Genomic DNA, 20760 nt, shown 5'->3' with positions numbered 1-20760 from the left:
TGTGCAATCAGCGCTGGGGCAAATAAAAGTTAACAATTAACAGATTAATAATACACGATTAGCTACAGCACATTTTTGATATTTGCAAGTTAATCTCATATAAGCTTTGTTTTGAAAGTACCCATTTTGTTCTTGAAGTGAACCCGTTTCCATTGGATGCAGCCATTTTGTGAACCGAACCAATATTTATGGACAATGCAGCCTATAAATTAGCTAGAAACTACTACCCAAGGTATGAATTTAATAATATAATGCAGCAATGTGCTATAATTTAAAGCAGTCATGTTATATTTCATTATTCTAGTGTAGGTTAGACTATCGGAAGCCGGCCTCAGTTACATAGTATGGGGTACAGCACAAGAGTGCTGTAAGTGGCTCATGCCTTGTTGAAATCATTGGTTCCTAGTGAACCAATAGGCAGTCCTCAGGAATATTGGTTCAACTCAAGAAAAAAAAAAAAATGGATGCTTCTATGCAGCCAACAAGTACACTTTAGAGCAGTGTTGGATAACCTGTGACACTCCAGGTGTTGTGAAACTACAAGTCCCAGCATGCTTTGCCAGTAGATAACTAGCTGATAGCTGGCAAAGCATGCTGGGGCTTGTAGTTTCACAACACCTGGAGTGTCACAGGTTAGCCATCACTGCTTTAGAGCATCAAAAATGTAATAAAAACAAATGTTAACTTGCTTCTCCTCTACTGACAGGCAGAAGATTTATATTCAAACATCTTATATTGATCTAGGCTTTGTTTGCCATTTTATTCATTTTTTAAAATACAAGTTAATGTAACAGTGCAGTTGAAGAAATTGGTTTGCTAAGGTCTACTGTTGTACAGTAGCTCTACAGAAGATTTATTGCTACATTTAAGCTTTCCATACATCGTTAGTTGGTCACATTTTGCAGATACTTTAGTCAAAATTTACAGTGTGTAAAACAAGAGTGGAGGAACCGTGTAGGAGTTCAGAGTCCAGCCATGAATAAAGGACAGATGCACCGCAGTGCATGAATAAACATAAACCAGCCACATACATTATGCTGATGCACAAGTGCCTTTCCAGAGTCTTTACATGGATTGACTGTTCAACGACAAGGATCAGTCTAATCACGAGACAGTTACACTATAAAATAATTAAATTCCATTTTTAGCTTCATTATTATTTGTGGCTTGTTTCCTTTGAGCAATAAAGGGGTACATGCACTTGTCTGCTCCCAGGAACCGGTACATACAGACCACAGCTTCAAACGGCAGGATGCTGCAAACAGAAAAAGATGGACCGTTACAGACTTATTAACTTGGTGGACTAGGATACAGGGCACGCATACTTTAATTGTCAGAATAAGGTGATAGAGCCATTATCATCATCACCAAGGAAACAGATTAAGTAAAGCGCTTTTCATTACTGTCCCAACGTTTTTTCTTAACTTGACAGACATTAACTAGCTTGAGGTTAGTCAAAGTCCATGCTCCATATTTTGTCAGCACAGTGTATTGAATATAGAATTTTGAAGTGGCTTCTATTGCAGATGAATATATTAACTTTAGTGTTAAAAAAAAAAAAAAGTCTAAACACTCCCATTGGCTACAGCTTGCTGTACAAAAGCGAATTTTCTAATGCTCAGACTGGCTACAGGTCGGCCTGCCCTCTAAGTGTTCTACACACGACTGCTACAGCCAAACTTTTAGCCAAAGTCACATTAAAATTGCCTCAAAGGTCATCACAAAAGAGAAGCAAGAATGCAAATACAAAAAAAAGTTTCAAGAAATTTGGCAGGCTGAATATTTGTGCATTTCCAATGTAAGACCAGACCTGTAAGTTGGGGAAACACATGAGGTCTTTACTGGATAGCCGTACTAAACTAATTTGAGGCACGACTTCCAGCACCGCGACGCACTGGATAACGTGACATTACCGTTACAGAAAAGCTCAGTGCACATTATCCTGCTCTACAATTGTCTCCAGCAGAGACAGACGGCTGAAGATTCCCCAGTTACCTTTTCATGCAGGTCACAATATACATGAGACGAGGTGTACAGATCATTGGTTGGTCTGTGAGGATGGCTCTCATCGCCTGCTTCACACAGTAATCTGGTTTCAAGGGCGGGAGGAACGGCTCAATTTCTTTCCTGAAAGATAAATGTTTCAGTGAGTTTTATTTACACATTCCAGCTCTATGTCTGTCTCCATACTTCATAACAGCGATAGAGTAATGAGGTGCACCTGGATGAGAGCTGGTTGGCTGCCCATTAGATACTGTCTGGAGTTGCTCAAAAAAAAAAAAAAAAAAAAAAAAAAAAAGACAGGCCAAAAAATAAATACATTTTAAAGGGAAGGATGAGGAATAGACACCTCTAACTACAGATGCATGTTTTTAAATATTGTTATTTACAGCAGGTACATCTTTAAAAGCAACAACCCCATCCTGCATACTCTAACACACACATCCGTACACTTGACAAAATGCTACAGCCCGTTACTGGACTATAGTTTTTTTTCCCCCTCTCCTTCAGTTTTAGAGCATCAATAGATGACATAACAAGTAACAGGGTAATGTTAGATAAAGGAGTATTTTTGTGCAAGGTTTTAACAAGAAAAACAAAAAAGTAGACAGGAGGGAGCGTAGGATGGGTGGAAGAGGAACCCAGAGTTGGGGCACTTGGTGGTCTTGAGGGTGCTGTAAGTAATCTGTAAGTACTGTCCAACTGAGAGATAGGTATTAAAAGTCCACCAATATAATTCTTATAGTCGTTGGCTAAAGTTGCTTTAATCTTGACCCACTTTAAAATTTTATGGGGGGGGTATATCCCTCAAAAATTAAAGACATTTGTGTTCACAGTCAGAATATGGAGGGGGGTTCCCAAGACTAATACACAGACATCCTGCTATGTCAAATCCCCATATAAAAAGTCACAGCAGTTGGATAGTCTGGTACAGCAGACAAACTATTCATGACCTTGGCATTAATGCCCATCATTGCCACTTAGTATTGTTACCAGTGTGCTCAGCAGACCAGAGCAACGAGCACTTCAGTTAGACCTGTGGTTTAGAGATAGATATAGGTGTTCTTTCTGCGCTCCTCAGTGATTGGGGAAGGGAATAGGGAATGCAGCCCGAATATCCCTTGGAAACACCTACTAAATTTCCACAGAAGGATAAATACAAACACAGAAAATCGGGATCAGGCGCACAAAGGGAGGAGTTTGAATCAACGGGTATCTGAGTGGCAAAATTTCTTGCTAAACATGCATAAATAACACAGCAGATAAAATAATAAAAATGTTCATAGTCACAGTGATAGATGATCACAATGTCAATGTCCAAATGTCCCAAGATAAAAACGAGTGGAAATCCAAATGAACACCAAATGCGTTCTGTTGTAAGTTCACAGGATCCGCCACATAATCCACATGTACTCAGAAAACAGAAAGACATATATCCTCCAATGGGCCCCGGACGGAGTCTTAATGACGAAACGCGTAGGGTTCCAATGGGAGTTTGAGACTGGTTACCAGGGTAACTCAACCCGGAAGTTACACGGAGCTCCGACCGCGATATATACTATCAGCAGGATTCCTGCAGCGTACTAAAGAAACCTTGATGTGCACATTTTTCCTTACTAAATGTAAGTGAATTTTAACCATTGTTCAATAAATGTTAATATTGGAGTATTACACCATTGGAGGATATATGTCTCTTTGTTTTTTGAGTACATGTGGATTATGTGGCGGATCCTGTGAACTTACAACAGAGCTGTGGTTTAGAACTGAAAGCTGTACCTGTACATATGAACTGATTGCACTGTCTGATTAGACAGCCCTGGCCCAGTTATAGTCAGCTGCTGCATTGTGTACACACCTATTCTGACCACATGACTCAGGTACCTCCAGTGCAGAGTGCTTGTGTCATCCAGTATCATTCCCCAGTATCCTTCCCATTGCAATATTATGGTGAGGGCCCCAAAAGGTGAACCCACCCACTTACTGTTGGAGTATCTATTTCGCAACAAATTATGACCATATTTTGGTGGTCAGGACTTTTGACCTGTGCAAATCTTGCATCTGATACATTTTCAGACTGTTGCAAAGCTATTTTTAGTCAGATACAGAGCATGCGACATCCCCCTCCCCATTAATATATCCATAGTTCACAATATTTGTCAGACAGCAATAATCTCATTTATGTTTTAGAAGCATTTCTTGAAACAGATTAACAGACAAAGCGACGGCTTCAAGGACACAGAAATGACTTGGTCTCTCCTGTATGCACTAACCTGATTCTGCAACCCCGGAACATGCCTGTGTCCACCAGATAGGGACAAACCAAAGTAGTTTTAATCCCATCTTTGTCTGCAGCTTTCAGTTCATGGCTAAGAGACTCGTGGAAACCGACGGCACCGAACTTGCTAGCGCAGTAATCCTGCATTATAGAGAGAAGAAATAAAATTCCATACATTAGTGTTTCAATATTTTATTGAATGTTGAAACATTGAGAGAAGATACAAAAGCTTGTTAGTAATGGGCACCAGGCGACCCAGCGAGCCTTCACCCGTGGCCCCTACTCTTCTACCCGCTTTATTTTAGATGTTTGCTTTAGCTTGTAATACTTATGTTGTTACAGATAGACATCTGTTTTTTTTGTTTAACTGTATTATTTTAACCGATTGCTGAGATGGGTAATGTCTTGAAGATTAGAGGGGGACTGAATTGTATCAGGTTGCCCGTCACTGTGCTAGAGCATTGAAATGTTTTCTTACCGACCAATGACATGCTTAAACAGCTACAAAATACTAGTTACCACGTGCACCTGTGCAACATGTCACGCTCCAACCACTTATTTAGTACAACGCTGAAAGATCAAGAAGAAGTGCCATAAAAGCAAGGTGGGCACTGCAGGAGGTTTGCACTGGAAAGCCTAAATTTGTTTGCAGATTTCTTAATGCTTAACTATTCTGGAACTATATGGGAAACATTTATACGAATAAGTATAAATATGGGAACACATGAGCTGATCCTATTTGCCCATTTAGTCCCTCCACATCTACTGGTGATGTTAATAGGTGGCTTTGAAGGGGTACAAGGATCAAACTTGATTTTACAAGTGGAGACTACTGTCTAAAGCAGTGTTTCTCAACGCCAGTCCTCAGGACCCCTAACAGTGCAGGTTTTCCATATCTCCTTGCTTTAGCACAGGTGTATTCATTACTGACTGACACATTGTAACAGATCCACAGGTGGTCCTAATGATTTCCCTTGTCGCCTGGAATTCCTGCACTGTTAGGGGTCCTGAGGACTGGAGTTGAGAAACACTGGTCTAAAGTCTTCACAATGGCATAGAAGAATAATACTTGGCTGGTAAAAGCCAGGTGAGGGCAGGATGTTCCATAAACCCCGTTCCTGTTCTGTAATCTGTCCCAGATCTTAATCATGGGACTCCTTGATGTAATGGAGGGAAAGAGTAAGAGTAGATGCAGTGGGTTTTAAATAGTCATAAAATCTGAAAACTGGGCAATGCTATGGAAATCTATAATTTACCCCCGTCCCCCCAAAAATAAGGTAACGTAACAAAACAACTTACCTCAACACCTGCAGTGCTGAACAAACCCAGCGAACTGGCAACAGTAACAATATGTCCATGATTCATTTCCATCATTTTGGGAAGGAATGCCTTTGTGGTCTGTAAAACAAAGCATAGAAGCAGCAGTTAATGGACAATTCCTCATTTGCACTGTTATCTAAGACACTGCAGGCAGCCAAAGGGAGATTAGCTGAACAACCGCTATCAATGCGTTTACCATCTGTCCACTATGTAACAATGGCATGTAACGGGACAGTGCCAATCAGCATAGTCTGCTGTGTTCCATTTAAACCAGATTCCTGGCAAAGAACAGGCTACAGCATATCGCAGTATGTTCCTATAAAAGGAACAGAAAAGTCTGTTTTACCCGGCTTAATCCCCTCAGGTTTTCAAAATAATTGGGAACAATTACATAGCGGCAATTAGTCGCCAATGATCAGGAGATGCGCAGAGCTCGACTCAACTTCCAGATAGATGGATATTTTCCTCAAGACTTTATTTTCCAATTTCATTTTATTTTTATGAAATATAAATGGACATTTTACAGACATTAGCTAGAAGAAATCACCGTAGAGTCACATCTTTTTTTCCCCCAAACAAGTAGCAAGAGCCTCAAAAATAAGACTGTAAATTATATTAATAAAACAGAGGAAAAAAGGAGGGGGGGGGGGGGCTAAGGGAGAAGTTGTGGTTTCAGACATAACTAACCAGTTGCTGGTGTCTGGAAAACGATTATATAGACAGCACTTTATACAATCAAAGTCTATCAGGAATTTGAGTCCAACACTTCCATCCTCAGTGTGGGTATTTAGAATGTAAGCTCCATTGGAGCAGGGACTGATGTGACCAACAAATATCCTCATACAGTGCTAATATAATTTGCGCTACATAAATGAAAATAATAGTCATTTGCAACTCGAAAATATCAGGTGCAGCTCTAAGAGGTCGTTTCTGCTGAATCCTAACACTTCAGATTTAACCCCCAACCACAAAGTACCTCCAGAACGCACCCTGTGGACATGTAACATCAGGACCCCACCCATCCCCATAGCGGTGTGCAGGGAGGGCTGCGATGTTTGAGTACCATAGTACCCAGAAATGAACAAAGCAAGACAGACATTGTGGTGATGTCCAGTGGTTCATGTCAGGAAACTGAAATTCCCTTTATATAAGGATATAAAAGCTCAGTTTTACCCAGTATAATTTAAGTAAGTAATTTAATATAAGTTAAGTTAAATTTAACTCCAAGGCACTTTACAATTGGGAACAAAAACAATAATAAAATACTGGGTCACAGACAAAGGTAACAGGGCCCTGCTCACGATCTATGGGTGTGTATCTCTTTCTATATCTATCTCACCAAAAAAAAAAAAAAAAAAAAAAAAAATCACTTGGCCTAAATGGTTTTATTGAAATGTTCTTATGCCTAGGCCAAGAAAAACAGGTAGTTTTCAGATCTTCTTGCACTTTTAAGGATTTCCAAGTAATTCTTTGAAGCATACTTAATTTCTGACTAACAAGATTATCACTGTGTCCCCTGAAATCAAATCTGCTGTAATTTCTAACTCTGCTGGTGCCAACTGCTGAGCACAGAGTAATCATTGTAACTTAATCAACAAACTCCTGAGAACCATCTTGTGTTTGTTTAAGATCTAACAAAGTTCTGTGATCGCACCACGTCCTTCCTTCCAACACAGCTTTGTTACGACACTTGCCAATTCAAAAACAAAGCACTGGAGGGAGAAGGGGCCAATGGAATATGTATTTTATCTAAAAGACGGAATCCTTGCAAAACAAAAAGAGGGATCTTTAAATTGTAGGAAGATGCTAACCATTAGCTCTGGTATGTGCATGCCAAAGAGAGTGCGTGAGATATATATAAAAAATTATATACACACACACACAAACACACACGTCCTATTGCAGAGTAGTCCTGCAGGTGTTAACCTCCTTTTTGTGCCGTGTTAACCAGCATGGATTAGTCAATTAACAAGACAGACAGCTGCCAAAAGAACCAGGATTAGCAGAGATCTCAAAATACACTGCTGTCTATTCTCATGCAAGGGTCAACTACTTAAAAAAAAATATATATTTTTTTAATTTACATTAAAGAGAAGTATTTATACAGACAAATGAACAATCACTACCCCCCCCCCCCCCAAAAAAAACCCCCCAAAAAACAATGTTTGGATTGAAACTAGGACACTACCATGGTTGTGTGATTATTATTTTTTTATATTGGAATATACAATAGAAATTCAAATGAATGCTTTCTATAGAGTAACAAAACAGTCTGCAGATTAGAAGTACTACTTTAAAATATATTAAATTTATTGTAAATTTCAGTTATATTTAATATTTCAGTCACATATACGCAGAAAAACACTGGATAGAGAGTCTATATATCAGAGTTTAGGAATTTTTATTGACCCTTCACCGAGGATCTATGCAATGAAAGGATGAAGTATGAATAGAGCATTCACATACCTTTGTATGTGCAGAAAGCCCATCTAGTCTTCCCATCTCCCACTGCTGACAAAAGCCCCATCTACTTGCATCCTGCGTAGCCTCTTATTACACTTCTTGTGTGCGCACACAAATCACCAATTACTTATTAGACATAAATGTGTGAAACTGGACAAGCGTTTACATGTCACTTCATAGCTTTAGTAATTGGTTCTCAACGTTCTAGTTTATGGCAAATTAACTTCTAACAGTCTAGCACTTCTTCCCACCCCTTATCCAGGATTCTTCAGAGCTTTTCATGAAACACAACAGAGGAAAGGTTTAGCCGCACAAAAGGCTGCCACAGCTGCGGTGTCAAGACAAATTAGGCAGAAGTAAAGCAAATGTGGAAACAAGGAAATAACGTATTGAGGACTATGGGCAGTTTCATAATTACATTTTAGGATAATGACTTTTACAGACAGATTAACAAGCTTTTTATTATTATTTCCCTTCTTTCAACGTAACCCTTTATGGCATGGTCCGTGCAGTTTACAGGAACCTTTGAGTAAAAGGAAGCAAGCGGATTTCAACTCTCCCCCAATTTAAGAGTCAGAATTGCGATTTATTTTCCATTCTGATAAACAGTTTCCTAACCAAAAAGTTACATGTATCTAAACCACCAGTCATAGTGATAACAGGCAACAATGCTGGATCAATATATGAATATCACAGATACTGCACTGGCCTATTCTCTACAGACAAATTTATTTGCAAACCTCAAAAATGACCTGGAGGCTCCATAGCTGGGGTCATGTGCTCGACTCCCGACTACGGGCTGATCTGTGTGGAGATTGTGGGCCTGAGTCATTAAGGAAGGAAAGAAAGAAATTAAATAGAAAAATCAGCTGGGGGAAATGGAGTAAATTATCCATGGGACAGACCATGTTACAATTGTTATTATTTAGCACATAAGTTAAATACTGGCTGTTTTTTCCCCCACCTAGAACACATACTTGATAAATCAATTTTAAATTTCAATGTAAAAATAAAGTTAGGACAGGCCCTACCCCATCTATAAATCTGTCCCCACATTTTTATTTATTTTTTTACCTCCCCCTCCAATGCAACATGGTTTTGCCCAGGTGCAAAGTTACTCCTTGTTTATGCTTTGCTCTCCTTAATGACTCAGGCTCTGTATGTTCTCCCCCACGTTTGTGTGGACTTACTCCGGGTGCTCCAGTTTCTAACATACATACCTACCTATACAGTAGGTAAATTAGTTGCTGACAAAAATCAATGTGAGTGAATTTAGACTGTAAGCTCCAAAGGGGCAGGAACTGATGTGAACAACAAATATTCTCTGAACAGCGCTGCATAACTGGAGGAGATATATAAAAAGATAAAGCTGGGGCTTACAAGCATACTTGCAGTATATACACATTACAGGTTTCCTTGTGACGACACAACACACTTGGAGCACAGCGTATATTGACCTACACATGGAAATCAATGGCCTTTATGGCAAATGCCCATCAATACACACCAACATGCGTTTAAGTAGAGGATGGGTCTTGGCACTGTGGGATGTTCTTAATTCTACTAAGATTTCTTAAAACATTTAAAAAAAAATAAAAATGAAAATTCTCAAGTAAATAAGGTTTCAGTTTAAGAAACCGTATGTTACTTCCTGTGCCTGGAATAGGTAGTAATTAGTTGTACAGCAACCTTACAATCTGTGGCTCTCCAATCACTGCAACTGCTTAAACCACAGGTTGTCACACTGATGAGATGACCGCTTAAGTGCCCCATTTAATATGTATACAGACTGAGACATGCGAGAGCATAAGCAACTGTGAACTACAAGTGTTGTGTTAGTGCCAAGTAGTGACTAACAGATAGCGGCTGGGGCCAAGACATTGTCACAAACAAGCAGAAGTCTATGACGAAATGCAGGAATAACGTAAAGCATCAGAAATGTGCAGATTGGACACGCTAGAGAAGGATCATGTTAGTAACCAGCCAGCTAATTTCTAAGAGCACTGCTTAATACTAAAGCTGGAGGAAGAGGGGAACAAGACCCAATACTTGCCAAACACAGTTGTTAATCCATGGAGTCTTAAAGAGCAAGTGTAACCACGGCTTCAATGAATGTACATAAAAAGATAAATAAGATAATACACTTTTTTTTTTACCATAATGTAAATGGAGAGAAGGGTTTATAACCTTCACTGTACAGGCCCACCAAGCCGTCACTCTGCAGTAGGTTTCTATTATAGGAGGGAGGTGCTTCTTTTATATAGCCGGCAAAGTGACCGACAGCTTTGTTAGATTTGCTTTGCACAAACGCACTGCCTGGATTGGTCGACTCATATACAGAGACAATGATAGGATACAGTTATATTAGCTCCTACCAGGACACATTCCTAAATAAATTATAGGCCTTCAGCGACCATTTTGAAAAAATAAAAAAAATTAGAAAAGGATCCAACACTATAAACTATTGTTTCTAGTACTACAAAACCCATTGGCGTTTTTACTAGCATTTTTTGTGTGTGCATATGCATTGGGAAGGTAAGCGATATTTTAAAATACGTGTGTCTCCGATATGAGCTCCTCCCAACGTACATATAAGGTGTCATGCTTAGCCCCTCAAAATTAAATGGTACTTCCAACAAGTCCTGTCTGGAGGCATCTTTATACCCACTAGCATCAAATTCCTTTTTCAGATGCGTCAGAAAACGGAAACCATTGCTTCCAGTGACCCCCTACCCACTTGTGATGCTACCCGTATTCAGGAGCGTATAGTTTCCACAAACGCTGCCTGCTCCATTCAATTTGTTTAAGCGCCAACATTAAGGTCAAAGGAGTGACCTCCTGAACACAACCAAATGTGAAACACGTTAGGGTTTGTGTATGAACATGTATTATTAAATGAAAATCAAGGCGCCAGGCCAAAATACTGGCTTATTCCTTTAGATAGTAGAGAATGGAGGGGTTCAGAAGTCCTAAACTCGAATGTTTAAAAACAAAAGATGAATTTTGGACACAAGCAGCCTCCATACCAGTAGACGTGAACCAGTGTTATACCAGTGCTCACAGCTGCTGGGAGAAAACATTTAGTGATATGAAAAAATAAATAAATAATAAAAACCCCACATTAGTTACCACTGAAATTGGCTGCATCCATTCTGCAGATGGCTCTCGTCACTGGAAGTACTAGATGACATCAAGAAATTCTTGTAGACATCTGTTCTTTGCCCAGTGGAGCACATTCATTATATTTTACAATTTTACGTCAATTTCCCTTCATTTGGGAGACTACAACCCTTAAAAGGAGAATGTTAAAATGACATATGGTCTGCACCCATGGGAGAAAATTTGGGAAAATCTATTATCGCACTGACTACCAATTAAGAAGACACATTTTTTTTTAAAAAAAAAAAAAAAAAAAAAAAAAACACACCCTTTGCCATTTTTTTTTTTTTTAAATCTAGACTATATTTGTTCAGTAAAAAAACCAATATGTCACAAAGCATTTAAACTGCAATAAGTCAGGTAGTAAACAATTTGCTAGCCACAATCGTTAAAATGTCACAAGCTATGCATATAGCAAAACTACTGAACCACTAGATACATGCACAAAACTGCCAGATCAAGAGAAAAATCAGTAGATTCTTTTAAAAGGTTTTATTTTTGTACACTGAGTAATCAGCAGCATGGATATGAGAGTCTCCCCCACCCAAATAAAAATGGAAACTTGTGGTTTTTACAAGTTACCAGAGTGCATAAGCATGTCACAATAGCATCATTATCTGATCTAAATAAATCAGCAGTATCTGCAGAGGGGGGGGGGGGGGGGATAATCTTAATCATGGATGTTGACATTTCTAGTTAATTGAATTCTCACCTATATGCAGGTGGGAATTTCTGACCTGGAAATTTCAGCAGCGAATTAAGTTTGCCGAGCGGAGACAGGGGTTAAAATCCCAGTAAATGAAAGCAGCCATCAGGGCAAAGATTATCTGACCACTACTGAATAATTCTATACCTGTCACAATAAGACCCCACCCCCCCAGTGAGCACTGTAAGCTGCTGTGAGGTCTATCCCTGCCTAAATACAGCAAGTGTGATACACTGTCGAAATTCCAAGGTCAGGAAATCCAATCTATAGCTGTTTGATTGCATCAAGATTTAATAGAGCTCTTGGTCAATTTACTAGATTGACCCTTACATGTAAATATTATAACTAACGCATGCTCAGAACCCTCTAATAGTACCTTAGCTTTTAACATGAACCAAATGCCTGTACTACAGAACAGATGGGTTAAATGAGTTCTCACTGGTGTATACTACCTCTGCCAGAACACTGAATCAGCAATTTTGAGAACTTACGGTTATCCAAAAATGTAACATTCTGATGCAGTGAACGCAGTCTTCTGAAACAGCGCCTGCCAAGGATTTTCCTACACTGGGACCTAACGTACTGCTATAAAGGGCTGCAACATATAAATCAAGTATAGTGACTGTTTAGACTCCTTCATTTAGCTATTTTTAAACAGATCTGAATATCAACTAGAGACTTTGTTTTCTAGGTTTTTAAACATAGGCCACTGACGTGTTATCTATTTCACACAAAACAAGTGTCAAGGTAACCTTTGTCTGTCCATTCTGGATACTTGCACTGCAGCATAGTTTTGCTTAAGGATTAATCTAGTTTCATTTAACTCAGAGAGCTCATGGTACAGGCAGATTAGTGAGATGACATTGTGAGAGCAACGCAACATTCTCTGCTTCAGGAGTTAACAAAACAAAAATCCTTGACGCTTTAACCATAAGGGCTTGATCACACATGCTGAAAACAGGATAACCCCCCCCCCCCCCCCAAAAAAAAAACAAAACACAACCCCTGCAATAACATTATACATGTTTTCTCATATCTATTGTGAAGAGGTGTGAGCATGCTACCAGTACAAGTAGGTTCATGCTACAGTTTTAAACATGGCATTAACTATGGAACGCAGTGCGTCGCCCATTTGTCTGTCCCCCCCCCCCCCCCCCTAGATTTCAAGCTCTTGCGAGAAGGGTTTTCTTCCCTCCTCTTCATTACCTTCACCCCAGCTTTGTTTTGCACATCCTACCTGGGCTCACTGCTCTTGATCTTCCCTGTCTTCGTACCTCTATCAGTGGCACTGATCCGGTTTCAGGGGCACAGTCTCCAGCTTGGCTACACCATTCCCCACCTTTTTCTAGTTATAGTGCGTTGCTATACCCCCTTGCACCTCGTGGCCTAGCTCAGCTACTCATGGCGGTGTCGTGATTTGTATTGCTGTGTGTTAACTGTATCATCATGTAATGCCATGAACCGTTTTGTTGTACACTTTCTATATGGCGCTCTATAATGGCATACAGACTCTTATTTCACCGTTCATACAATTATCAAATATGTTAGAAGCGCAAATGAGGTGTAAATGAGCACATAAATGGTTAAACAGAGTAATTTAGGGCAGAGTTGTACCATACACAACAGCTAACAACTAAATGCTTCTAAAATGATGTCTAAGCAGAGGTTTAGAATTACACACTCTAAGGATTGTGTCCCTTTAAAACAATTTACGGTATTACTTTAGTCTGGAGAAGAAGGAGCTTAAGCTTAATCTAAGCAGGAATCTTAAAATTTTCATCTCTCCGGTTTGTTCATGGAGTTTTTTTTGTTTGTTTGTTTTTCTTCCACGATTTTGCAAGAGTCTGTAAGTTATTCTTGGGCTTATGGCCAGTTGTAGTACTCCTAAACACCAATCCAAGCAACAATAACCTTTGACATTGTCTGAGAAATCCACATCACATGCTCTTAACTACCGGTACAGGTCATCATCATTCATTAATGTGGACAGAAGACAAAGCATGGCAGGAAGAAGACAGTCTCTCAAACAAAGACTGCTGGACACTAACTGAACAGACAAAGCAATTAATCGCAATTGTGTTTATCCAAGCTCAAAACCCACAAGATTCTTACAGTGATACACAACAGCTTACACACAGTGACATGACTTCTTATCATATCACCAAGACTGAAAGCAGACATGTATCTTAGCCATGTTTCACCAGAACTTAAGTTAAGTTTCCAGACAATAAATTAGTTTACGGACACTGCACAACCCAGGGTCTAGTTTATATTATTCTCAGTTATGAATAAGAACTGCGACAAATCCTGCAGCCTGGAAGAACAGCAGGTGCAGAACTCTCAAACAAACCACAGCCGCTCATAAACTGCAGTACAATGGAAGGTCACAAGGGGCAGCATAGTCATAGTGGGACAAAGCAACTGAGCCTGCAAGAAACTAAATTTACTGTAGAAACGATAAAACAAAAAGTATAGGGCTGGCTAGCATAAGAGAAAGACGGCATTTACAGCGCCCCCACGCCAAGCCTAACATATTGTGAGAAACATCAATGCTGCAAGAGGCACAATGCCGTATCACAGACTGTTGGTAATAAAATCCAAGGATTACTGGCTGCATGCAAACCTATTGTCTCCAGTGGCTATACAGTATTTACTATGGGGGAGGAAATATCAATATGAAAATTGTGTTCATATAGAATATTAACACTTATACATGAAACTGAACATTTATTTATTTTTTTAAGCTCTACAGAGTTCTAGCCAGTGACCCACACATAAGTCATTGTTTGACCACTTTCTCTCCCCCCCCCCCATCCCACACTTTACAATCTCTTGTTGCCCAAATTTTTACTGCAGTGTTGTCAGCTTTCTACATATCATCATCACAGGAGTCCCGGATTTGAAAAGAGGAGGGGCTTTAGTTTAAAATGCAAAGTAAAATGAATGATGTATATAGCAAATTAATGTTTGTGTATTTCCTTTTTATCTACAAGGAAACCTCCGCTAAAATCTGGTGTGCAATATAAGGAACACTAATTTTTTACCAAAAATAAGACTAGTCTGACACAGCAAACGTCATTTACAAACAAAGGGCAAACCTGCAGCATAAATGGTCTTTTGTACAATCTCGCAGCTACTGTTTGTGCAACAACACCTATATGTATGGGGAAGCGCATTGAATTGCAGACCAAAAGGGCAACAACTGCCAGGGTGCAATGGTTTTCGTTGTCCGATGGGAGGAGTTGAGTGCCATAGCGGTGTTCCATGAGAACACAGCCTAGCTGCATGAGTGTGTCTACTTTTATGGCAAAGAGATTGGAATATGTTAAGGACATACAAACAGCTGTGCTCTGATCCCGATTCACAGGAGGGCCCACAGCCCCTTTCTTATCACAAAAGGACACGATTGAGTATTTTTAATGGGATAGATTTTGCATCTTCTCAGTAAAACCACATTTTTAAGCCGCAATTCAACCAACATAATTAAATCCTTCAAACACAGAAGAGGACAATGTAATAAATACAGTCAATGTCTTTTCATTAAAGGTGTAAATAAAGTTAAACCAATCAATCAGTATTTTAGGAGAAATGTCAAGTGACATTTCACCATTTCTACCCTGCTCCTATTTCCGGTGTATCATCAAAAGTAGGCACAGACTGATATTTCCAGGACTGGTAAGAGGGTGTGGTCATTGAAACGCACTACACATACAACTAGGCGCAGAGCAGGGCACCACTTTTCACAGCTTGTAAATCACTCTGCGTAAAGTTAATATTAAGAGGAGGAAAGTTTACGCCCCCAGGTTTTTTGATCAGGAAGCTATTCACGGTTTTAAAGTTATATAGAACGCCTGCACATGAGACACAATCACTGCCACTTCAACAAGAAACCCTATTGTAATTATCACACTACTAAAAAAAAAGCCAAGAAAACATTTAAATAACCCACACGCCTGACATAACTTAACCAACCATGGTAGATGCATCCAGAGTAACAATATGTGGCAGTCATCAACTAAAAATTACACCTGTCTTGAGTAGGCGCAGAATTTACAGTTGGTTAGGAACAGATTTCTAAGTTAAATATGTCACAAAATAAGATGCATATCAAAAGGGACACGCTTATCTTTCGTTCTGCACGCTTTCTGTGCTTTATTCGATCGCACCTCTCAGTGCAAGTGTTAGATATGTGTAGCTCTAAATACGGACGCAAGTTATGCGTATGTGTAGCGCAACAAGTTTCACATGAACAATCACCCCCTAAGTGTTCAGCTGACAAGTCAAAGATGGGTTCTCTGGTTACTAGGGCTTGACAATATAACCTAGCAGGTTTCACTACTAAAGCCAAGGTCACGAAGGGAGAGGATTTGTATTTAATGTCCAGTGGTCCCTTGAATACGTAAAGGCTTTGTGAAGAGGGTATAATGGGTTTTGTCTGCAATTAGCAATAATCAACCAATGTCTATTTAAACTGGGACTGCCTGTGGACTCTGGAGCTTATTTGAGAAATGATAAACAATATATTCAAGCAAAGATCATGGAATAATTCCTGTACAATAATAGGAGGCTACAGGGTTGAAGCAAATAAAAAAAGAACATACTTAACCTTACCCAAAAGTGTGCATGACAATTAACCATCATAGTCCTTTCAATTAATTCATCTGGGCACTCAAGGAGATGGTGTCCGGAGACAACTCCAGCGTTATTGAGCAGCAGAAATACATCGCCCACTTCCCGGTAGACCTTTTCAGCTGTTGAGTACACGCTCTCTCGTTTGCCTACGTCACAAGTGTACGTATAAACCTGGAGATTACAACATGGCAGAACCTCTTCCTGCACGGGATTCCCAGCTGTGTATGAGGAAAAGAGGGGGGAAAAATAAATAAAATAAAACAAAATAAATAAAAATAAAATACAGGAAAGCCAAGTAAAACCTCAAACAGATAAGGTTTCAACAAAATTACAAATTTAGTTTTGGCAACAAAACACAGTACTTGTACAAGTGTTTATTCATCATAAAGATACAGTATTTACTTTCATTACTTTCGTCCAAAGCCAATCATGTCACCAGATTAATGCTTCTTACGTCAACTGGACCAGTTCATGCATCATAAAACGTGGTGCTTAAAATATTATACTTATAACAGATGTAAATGGCACATATTTATGCAACAGGGAATGGGACCACGTCCAACGCAAACTGTGCCTGTACTTTGATCATAAATAAAGACAATACATAACCAAACATCTTAACTAACAGCTTTGGGGCAAATCTGTTCTGTTATATACAAAAGGGGGGGGGGGGGGTTGAATGATGAATGTTGTACAACAGAAGGTTTAACCATTTATTTATACCAGCGTATCTTAAAGATTCAGTCATGCTGGTCTACAAATCTAGGAAATACCTGGAGTTCAGTAGTAGTGGTATTACTGCCATAACCCATACTGTCAAAGTTTATCTGGACTAGAAATCCTTAACACAGAGAACACAAAGTTGAAAAACACATTACAAATGGCTGATTAACTACTTAGAGATATATACCTTTACTTGTGTGTGTATATTTTAAATACTGGTCAAATTTTACAACTAACTATATGACATTTTAGATGAAAGGGGTGGGGGGTTTCTAGAAAAATGACAAAATTCACTTGAACTGTCTTAGGACCATACATTACACCAACAAATAATGTGAAATTTGTTGGTGCATTATAAACACCATCAATAATTATGTGCATTTTGAACCTGGATATATGAAACTAACATTTGATTGTAAATATTACATCTTTATAGTCACCTATATATTAATGCAATCTTCTAGTCACATAAAATATAATAGAAGATGGCACAAAAGTATCTGTTATACAATGGCTTAGACATGGCATATGGGTCATAGGTTCACAACTTTGTTGGTTGGAAGTACTGTACACAGCACCCAGGCACTATCACCACAGTATGACACCGTTAACTTGTTGGCACAATCTTTACCCCCGGGTGTCAGGCCCACCCAGCCAGCAGTGCACTCACCCCGGAGGGCGTCCTCGGCTTCCAGCTCCCGGTAGATCTGCCGCACCATGTCAGCTGTCTCCTCGTTGCTCTGAGTGTTAATGTCCCAGAGAACTAGCTGAGCGCGGCGCCGGGCGAACTCCAGAGCGAAGAGACGGCCGAGCCCGCTGCCAGCCCCGGTGATCAGACACACCTGCCCGGCCACGCTCTTCTCCTTGGGACGCACCAGCCACTTGGCCGCAGCCAGCACGAAGGCCCAGAGGACCTTAAAGGTGACCACGAAAAACTCCACAACTATATTCATTGTGCAGGGTCCTCACCGGGCACGAGTGGGGTCACTGTAGGGTGTAAGTTACAGGGTGATTCTCACACTCCACGGGAAGGATGGACTGTTATGCCCTAGTGGGGAATATAACTTGCGCTCAGTTGAAACTCAGGACTTGCAAAGTTACTGGGACTGCAGAGTGAGAGCGAGGCGTGGGATCACTGTCCTTCTACCCATGTCCCGTCTGAGCGCTGGCACCAGCAGCCACCAGGACGCACAGGTCAGAGCGCACACGGTACAACTTGGAGCCACCAGAACGCACAGGTCACAGCGCACACGGTACAACTTGCAGCAGGCACGTCCCGTACCAACGCAGCAGACGAAGAGCGCAGTTCTTTCTGCGTGTCCGACTGGACTCCGGAACTATGATCTCCTGGGTATCTAACCTAAAGAGCTGGGAGCCCGGACACTGCATGTTGTGCCCCGGGTGCTCACTATATACCCGGGAACCGGCCAGGAGGTATCACACGCCCCGCCCGGTGCAGCCCGCACACACTCTGCGCTCACGGGAGGGCGGAGCGCACATCACATGGGTGGATGGGAGGGAGCCACACACTTAACTGTGCATTGCCCGGACAGCTCAGTCACCTGGCATCATCAGTGTTAACCAATACATAGGGGGACTTCTGTTATTTTATCTTAGAATGTGCACAGTTCCGTTGTAATTTCATTTATAACAAAATTAGCATCCATAAACAAGCAATAAGAACAATGCAAATCCCAATTTGCATAACTTAAAAATGAGAAATGAAGTTATACTATCCCAAATAGTGATGGTGATGATTATATAATTATATTATTATTTTTCCTATTATTAAATAATAGTAATAAACCACCCCAAAGTTAAACAGTGTCAGTGAAACCCACAATCTTAAACCTCCTGCTGAAATTCCCATTCACCTCCTGGGGGGACATTGACATCCAGCTGCTTATTGGTGGAGTGAGAAGAGGATGGTGGACTGCAGCATGGGACCTTTAGATCCATCAGGGGCACGGTTGGATTCAGTGATCTCTTAGTGTAAAACGTCTAGTTTAATTTTAACATTTTTGTACCCCCTCCCCCAGAAATTGCATTTTAGTTTTGGATGGAGTTATCCTTTAACTGAAATCTTCATAAATAATCAAAATTAAAATAATACCACTAAAACTCTAAAAAATATGAATGCAGCTATATTATGGTTCTTTCCCCTAGTCAAACATGTATTGTCCGAGCACTGATGTTGTTATACAGGTCAGAATTTAAAGATAACATAATAAGAAGGAAGTTTAATGAAAGGATAATGGAAAGTAGGATGATTTGGAGATCAATCTCAAAGTCAAAGAGAGATAATACACAGAAGCTAAATACAAATTCCATCCAATACACAATGCATAACATTCTAAAAGACATGTAAAGCTAAAATACAGAATTCTTTACAACTCTTTATATGACCTACACAAAGGACTATACAGCTCTACAAAAATGAGATGGGAAGGAGGGGTAATTGGGGGAGCAAAAGAGAAACAAAAAGGATGGACACGGAAAGAAACAAATAGTGCAAAACAATGCAAAATATCCTAAATACTCAGTACTGCATAAGAAATAATTCCTCACTCCCAAGATGAGAGTGTGCACAGAGGCACTTGGGTTCATTCCCTATTTCAACCCTCATTGCCCTTAAAAAAAAACAACATTTTTATTTTCCATCTATTTTATGTGAAAGAATGTCTAGGAGACTAACAAGTAACTGTATAAGTATGAAAAGTCTCAGAAACCTGTAAAGAGCAAAAGAGTATTTGACAAGTTTACCACCCACATAGTACATACAATATAAAATCATAAAGTATAAGTAAACCAACAATGAAAATACATTTTAAAACTCATTTATTCATATATGTAAAAGTTGTAATTAGATATTATATATTAACATCAGTTCTAAAAGCTCAGCTTTTAATGATTGGGATCCACCATGTTTCTTGAATGATTGGTCCCGTACTGTATAAACTTAGATCAAATAATAGCTTTGATAATTGAAATACTTTGCATTGATTGAGTCTTTATAAAAAATAAAGAACTATTTATAAGCAGGTAAAGGGGGTAGAAAAGTGTCTGCATAGGTTGTTGAAAACATGGAGGTTTACTTTCTGATCCTACTCACTTTGGATATTGTATGGATTTTCACAGAAATCAGACACTGCAGTAAGCAAACTCCAAATTATATTTTGAACACAAAGGTTTTCTGACATTCAAGTAAAGATAAAACAGCTCAGTTTATTCCTGTCTACAACACTATACCTCCCAATATCTCATGTGGCCAAAAACAAATATCTGTCAACTTTTGGACCCCCCCTTTCTGTTTAGATACATCACTTTATTGGGGTCAAAACCTCCACCTTTAACACTGCACATGTAAAATTTATTTTGTGCATATGCTATTACCACTACTAAACCATTGGTCCTCCATGTCTCACTGAACATAGAGGACAGAACAATATGGTCCTGTATTAATGGGCAATTGTATGTCCGC

At 39.7% G+C, this 20760-nt stretch overlaps 1 protein-coding gene across 1 annotated transcript; it reads right to left on the bottom strand.

Moving 5' to 3' along the window:
- Nucleotides 1-455: 455 nt before the first annotated feature.
- On the bottom strand, nt 456-18738 carry RDH10 (retinol dehydrogenase 10). The gene is made up of 6 exons (XM_075213648.1): nt 17950-18738; nt 16536-16774; nt 5576-5674; nt 4272-4417; nt 1996-2127; nt 456-1255 (listed from the first exon to the last, which is right to left on the bottom strand). Exons 1-6 carry the CDS (start codon nt 18230-18232, stop codon nt 1132-1134), a joined length of 1023 nt encoding a protein of 340 aa, XP_075069749.1. The 5' UTR covers nt 18233-18738; the 3' UTR covers nt 456-1131.
- Between the last annotated feature and the right edge of the window lie 2022 nt (nt 18739-20760).

Source organism: Mixophyes fleayi, chromosome 5, assembly GCF_038048845.1.
Source record: "Mixophyes fleayi isolate aMixFle1 chromosome 5, aMixFle1.hap1, whole genome shotgun sequence".
In the NCBI taxonomy this organism is placed as follows: Eukaryota; Metazoa; Chordata; class Amphibia; order Anura; family Limnodynastidae; genus Mixophyes; species Mixophyes fleayi.
Note: the sequence above shows the minus strand (reverse complement) of the source record. Positions and strands in the feature narration are given on the sequence as shown.

What these genes read in the sequence shown, in the direction of transcription:
- RDH10 (XM_075213648.1), bottom strand. Translation starts at nt 18,232, where the DNA reads ATGAATATAGTTGTGGAGTTTTTCGTGGTCACCTTTAAGGTCCTCTGG. An exon ending in AGCCGAGGACGCCCTCCGGG is followed by an intron (nt 16,775 to 17,949) that starts GTGAGTGCACTG and finishes CCTCATACACAG; the next exon opens with CTGGGAATCCCGTGCAGGAA. An exon ending in TCAGCACTGCAGGTGTTGAG is followed by an intron (nt 4,418 to 5,575) that starts GTAAGTTGTTTT and finishes TCTATAATGCAG; the next exon opens with GATTACTGCGCTAGCAAGTT.